Source organism: Echinops telfairi, unplaced genomic scaffold, assembly GCF_000313985.2.
Source record: "Echinops telfairi isolate 266 unplaced genomic scaffold, ASM31398v2 ScPeMD7_7469;HRSCAF=8507_0, whole genome shotgun sequence".
NCBI classification, from domain to species: Eukaryota; Metazoa; Chordata; class Mammalia; order Afrosoricida; family Tenrecidae; genus Echinops; species Echinops telfairi.
In genome coordinates this window covers 36,439,169-36,445,228 of record NW_022111372.1, presented here as the reverse complement: position 1 = coordinate 36,445,228, position 6,060 = coordinate 36,439,169, and the positions used below count along the sequence as shown (strand labels likewise).

At 47.9% G+C, this 6,060-nt stretch overlaps 1 protein-coding gene across 2 annotated transcripts in view; it reads right to left on the bottom strand.

Annotated features, from left to right (window-relative positions):
* Positions 1 to 3,915: 3,915 nt before the first annotated feature.
* Positions 3,916 to 6,060, bottom strand: part of NDUFV3 (NADH:ubiquinone oxidoreductase subunit V3) — a 14,100-nt gene continuing 11,955 nt past the window's right edge. For both annotated transcript variants that reach the window (XM_045284802.1, XM_004696908.2), the window contains one exon: positions 3,916 to 4,148. In XM_045284802.1, the coding sequence (XP_045140737.1) occupies positions 3,985 to 4,148 (164 nt within the window). In that variant the 3' untranslated portion in view covers positions 3,916 to 3,984. The remainder of the gene's footprint in view (positions 4,149 to 6,060) is intronic.

The window sequence follows — 6,060 nt, the reverse complement described above, 5'->3', positions numbered from 1 at the left end:
GAAAAATTCTGGAGCCATGAAGAAAACTCCTCACTAGGATTGAATGTTCAAGGGAGCCCGTGGGCAGGCTGAATTCTTGCTGGGTGACCACCTGGATCCACACGTCTAAGTGAAAAACACATTGGGTGGCCGTGGTTGTCATCGCTGCTGTTGGCTGCCTTGGAGTTGGTTCTGACCCATAGCCACCCCACGCACCTCAGAAGAAAACACTGCCTGGTCCTGCACTGTCCTCACCATTCTTCCTGTGTTGAGTGGTGGTGGTTGATAATCTCTTATATTCTAGTGTGTTTCAAATACCTTCTGGAATAAGGAGGGGAGGGGTGATGGAAAAGGTCAGAGAGAAGCTGTAGAACCAAGGGCACTAAGGGCCTTAGAATCCTAGGTGTTTGGTCTTCCTTATGGGGCAGTTATTGTATGACCAGTTTCTAGCCTGGGGTGGAAAACTACAGCTCCCAAACCAACTCAGGTCGCCTCCTCTTTTCCTGAGGCCCAAGAGGGAAGAAGAGTTTTTATGTTCTCAAAGGGCGGCAAACCCACCAGAGCGTGTATGTGGCCAGCAAGACCAAAGACATCTACTCTTTGGACCTACCCGGAGTGCGTCAACCTCCGCTTTCACAAAAGAAGCTCATTGGAATAATTCGTGCCTCAGGCACCATCCCTGTGAACAAGCTCAAACTCACTGCCATACACTCGATGGGACAGAGAACTGCCCCTGTGGGTTTCTGAGACTGTAAATCTTTGGGGAGTAGAAAGCCTAATTTTACTCCTGACCATCCACATAGGGCATAGCAAACCCATGGCACGAGTGAGTTCATTTGACAAGCTTTTGAAGCTGCCTGTGTTTAGGCCCCAGGTGAGACTGCTCACCACAAAGTGGGTGGTTCACACCCACCAGGGGCTCCACAGGTACAAGTTGAGGCAATCTGCTTCCTTGGGAACCCAGGTCAGTATGAGTCAGCCAGGTAACTGAGTCTGAAGCCCCTCAATGGCAGGAGGAATTTATTCCCACCTGTTGCTATACTGAGGCAGTTGACATGCTGCTGTGATATGGGCAGCTACGTCATCAGTATTTCAAATACCAGGAGGGTCGCTGGGGTGGACAGATTTCAGCGCAGCTTCAACAGGAAGGGGCAGAAGAAAGATGGTGTCTGAAAACCAGCCTAGGAACACCCTGTGCATCACAAGAGAATGTTGTGCCCCATGGTGCTGCAGGACGAACCGCTTGGCTGGAAGGCAGGCAAAACAACGGTGGCTCTAACAAGGGACTCCACATGCAGTCATGAAGACGGCACAGGGCCAGGCAGTGGCCGCTTCTGTTGTCCTTGGGCACGGGTCAGTCAAGTGGATGACAAGTTCCGTGAAAGGCCTGGGTTACTGGCCACTGAACCTTCCTGCCTTCCTGGGGTTTGGAATACAGCTGAGAGACGAGTAGGATAGAAACCATCCAAAAAAATAAAAAAGCATGAGTCTGGAAGTGGAATCAGAGAAAGCACACAGCCGTCTGCCAATTGTCAAGGACTAGCCAGCTGCCAGTAAACATTAGGGCAAGAATCTACATTAAAGCTGGGTTTCTGAGCCGCATGCCACGGTCTCCAGTCCAAGGGCATTTGTTAGCAGGGAGGAGAGAGCAAATATCTAGCAAGATGCCAGAGGTTAGGTGGCAGGACCTAGAGAGATGGTGGTCAAAATGCTCTTATTGAACTCATCGGTATAGAGCTGGTCTTAAAATCCAGCAGAAAGGACAGCGATGAAAACATTGTTGCTCTGAGATTCTTCAGTGTCTGGAAAGGCATCGAACGGAAAGAATACAAAAGAAGTTAAATTCGCACAGATGTTTCTGGCAGCATTCCCTGAAAGAGAACAGGGGGAGTCTGATGGATTCCAAACAAAGACTGTGGGTAACAAAGGCATCTCCAACCAGCTGGCACATTAAGGACTCATTAGCAGTGAGGTCTCTGCCTCTATCTCGCCTCCGTTTCTCTCAGGGCGGAGGCTAGCCAATGGACCAGACTGGCTCCAAGGGAAAACTGTCCTTCACAGCTCCTATTTGACCTTAGAAACACATGCAAATGAAGCTATGAATCCTCCTTTTAACTGGAGTCGCTGTAGGGTCTGAGCTGCCCAGGGAAACAGGCTTTGTGGCCTCACCCTCCCCGCAAGACCAGTTTGAGAAGCGGGGGACTGGATGAAACTCAGAAGGGTAGAGCACGCTGCAGTCTAGCGGTTCTCGACCTGTGGGTTGTGACCCCTTTGGGGGGGGGTCAAACAACCCTTTCACAGGGGTCGCCCAATTCATCACAGTAGCAAAATGACAGTGATCAAACACAGACCGGACACTACGGATGCTGGCAGTGGGTGAGTTGGGAGTACTCGGGCCTTTCGATAGTTCTATTATTTTCCATTTCCTTGTTTTCTGGTAATGTAGCCTTGTGACTTTCATAATGGAAAACGTGATGGGAAAAAATCTTGCAAAGTCACTAAGCCTCTTGGGTGGTCACTGAACCAGAGGCAGATGCTCACACGCCTGGTTTTGAGTTCTGTCCCTTTGGTACTCTTTGGACGGGTTTTAAGAACAGAGGACTAGATCCACGACCAGTGTTGGATTTGCTGTAAGTTGACTCGAGGCCAAAGACCAAATGAATGAGACAACAAAATACAGTAAAGGGAAAATAAAAAAATGCCTTTGTAGACTAAACATTCTTCTATTTGGCCTGTTAACATGTCTCCTCTGCTGAGCAGATGCGTTTATATTAACTTGCACAGTGAGTAATAATTCCGCCTAAATCATTAGCATAAGGACCCAAACCCCAAACTCATGGATCAATTCTGACTCACGGAGGTCCTCTAGTCTGTGGGTCTGAGACCGTGACTCTGTACAGAACGGGCCGTGGGTCTGAGACCGTGAGTCTGTACAGGATGGAACGGCTGTGGGTCTGAGACTGACTGTACAGGAGTAGAAAGGCTAGTCTTTCTTTCCAAGGAACAAATGGTGGCTTCCAACTGATCTGTAGTCAGCAGCCAACTCACAACCAAGACACCAAGGCTCCTGTCAGCACAAAGAAATCCGTGTTATCTAGCAGTCTCTCCACTGGGGTCTGGGGGCACAGACACCTTGTGAAGCACACAAGCCAGCTTCCTGTGCAGCCAAAGCAGAGTCTGTCTCTGGGGTGGGGAAATGATCAAGAGTGACGGAATTTCAGAAATCCTTCACTGGGAAGTTAGCCCAGTCTGCAGGCAACTGTGAGAGCAGGGTTTCACCCCTCAAGCAGCCACCAAGTTATGGTCTCAGAAGATCCCAGGGGCAGTTCGACCCTGTTCTAGTGTCACATTGGTGCAGCCACTACAAACTGCTGGAGTTTTCTATCAAATACCTGGTACTGGTGAATAAATGTGATTCTGTAATGGCATAAATATGGGGGTGGGGGTGTATAGTACTTCTTTGCCATATAGTGGCTAAACTTTCTAAAACTTCTCTGACGATATGGAGACTTGCCCACTGCCATTGAACTGCCTTCTGAGATGGTACATTGCCATGGGAGCCACAGGTACATCTTTCATGCAGGGAGTGGCCGGCAAGTTTGAACTGCCGACCTTGCGTTGAGCAGCCCAGAGGCTCACCCCCAATGGCATCGGGCTTCTTTTGCATGTTTTAGTTAGGGACACCTGAGTAGCAAATCAGATGAACAGTACAATGGCCTGAGCTCAACACAGCAGTGTCACTGTGCTGCAGAGCACATGGGACTCCCGCGTTTCGCCAACGTGTCTGGTCAGCCACAGCCTGATGGTCATTCAGGAGAAGACTATGTGAATGGCAGACGGCCCTAAACCTGAGTTGAGAAGGTCAGCAGCTAACTGACCGTGCGGTCAGAGGGGCCACAGGGTAGCTAAGGAAGGACACACACACACAGGCCCCCAGACTGTGGAGCGGACTTTATTTCTGCAGCCCAAAAGCAGCAAAGATGGGCAAGTGCAAGCTGGGAGCCCTCAGTGCCGTGGCGACTCGCGTCCTGAAGAAGGCTGAGGCATTCTGAACTTGGAAAGGTCCAGGTTCAAGTCTAAGAAGGTGTACTCGTTGTAGTCATGGTGCTGGAGGTTCTTGTAGGTGGTGTTATCAAAGGGCTCGGCGGGCGCAGCAGCCGGCTCAGTCTCTGTGAAAGACACACACAGCCCGTGAGGACACCGAGCACCGAGGGAAGTGTCCGTTGGAGTAAGTCAGCGTGCCAGCCACACCTGACACTGCAATCCTCACATCCTACCTGGAGGGCGGGCACTGTCTAATTGTAAAGGCTAGGAAAGCAAGAGGCTCGTCACAAGCAAGAAGGAATGTTATTAGTTTAACATGTGCTTTAAAAACATGTACCCTTAGTGGAAGAAGCGAAAAGAGTTATTACGAAGTAATGCTACCAGGCCCAGGAACTGTCAGAATTCTGAACCTCTCTAGAACAATCATGGAGGTACTGTTAGGTCACTTAAAATGTGGGCAGCGGGGGCACAGGATGAGATTAGAAACCCATCTACAACAGAAATAAGCCATTTCTTGAAGAGCGTTCTTAGGAGCAAAAGCTAAGTGAGGCTTCCAATTTAAAAATAGAAAATTCGAGACATTCTGGCTCCTTTAAAATGTGTTGCAGGTTTTAAGTTACTCAGGCAAAATTAAAAATCACACCCAACCAAACCAATGCTGTCAAGTCTGTTTTGATCCACAGCCAGCCCACAGGACAGAGTGGAAGTGGCCCAGAGCTCTCCAAGGCTCCAGCACAGAACCATGGACCTTTCCTTTAGTTAGCAGCCAAGTGCTTTACCACTGTGCCACCCCAGGGATCACCAAAACAAAGGTAAAGGCACTGGAAAAAGAATGTGTAGTTTTTGTTGACTTATTTTAAGGTGGCATTTTGCAAAGGCACAGAGTAAAAAAAAAAAGTACTTGATTTTAAGTGGAAAGAAAAAATCCAAATCACAGACACCTACAGTTAGTATGGAGAAAAAGAAAGCTTTCTACTCCCGTACAGTTACACTTTTCAATAGGGAAATGGATCTATGCACATATATTTATAGGTTTAGTATTAAGGTAGCAGGTGGACATTGGGCCTCTACTCAAGTACCCCCTCATCATTAAGAACACTTGGTTCTAATAACCTGGCATTCCATGATGTTCACCTTCCCAACACTATTGCTGAAGACAAAACGGGTGTATAAGCAAAAGTGGTGAAGAAAGCTGATGGTGCTGGCTATCAAAATATAGTGTCTGGGGTCTTAAAGGCTTTAAGATAAACAAGCGGCCATCTAGCTGAGAAGCAACAAAGCTCACATGGAAGCAGCACACTAGCCTGCGTGATCATGAGGTGTCCATGGGATCAAGTATCAAAGACCCAGAACAAAAAATCACATCATTGTTAATAAGTGGGGAGTGCAGAGTGGAGACTCAAAGCTCACGTATAGGTAATTGGACATCCCCTAACAGAAGGGTCATGGGGAGGAGACAAGCCAGTCAGGATGCAGTATAGCACTGTTGAAATATACAACTTCCCCCTAGTTCTTTAATACTCCCTCCCCCCACCCACCTCCCCACTACTGGGAACCCAATTCTACTTTACAAGTTTGGCTAGACCAGAGGATGTACACTGGTACAGATAAGAGTTGGAAACCCAGGGAATCCAGGACAGATAAACCCCTCAGGGCTAATATTGAGAGTAGCAGTACCAGGAGGGTAAGGGTAAGGTGGGGGGAAAAAGAAGGAACTGATCACAATGATCTACATATAACCCCCTCCTATGGGGATGGACAACAGAAAAGCAGGTAAAAGGAGACATCGGTCAGTGTAAGACATGAAAAATAGTAATTTATAAATTATCAAGGATTTGTGAAGGAGGGAGGCGGGGAGGGAAAAATGAGAAGCTGATACCAAGGGCTCAAGTAGAAAGAAAATGTTTTGAAAATGATGATGGCAACAAATGTGCTTGACACAATGTATGTATGTATGGATTGTGATAAGAGTTGCACGAGCCCCCAATAAAATGATTTAAAAAATAAACAAAGAGAGTTACATTTTTGGAAACCCAC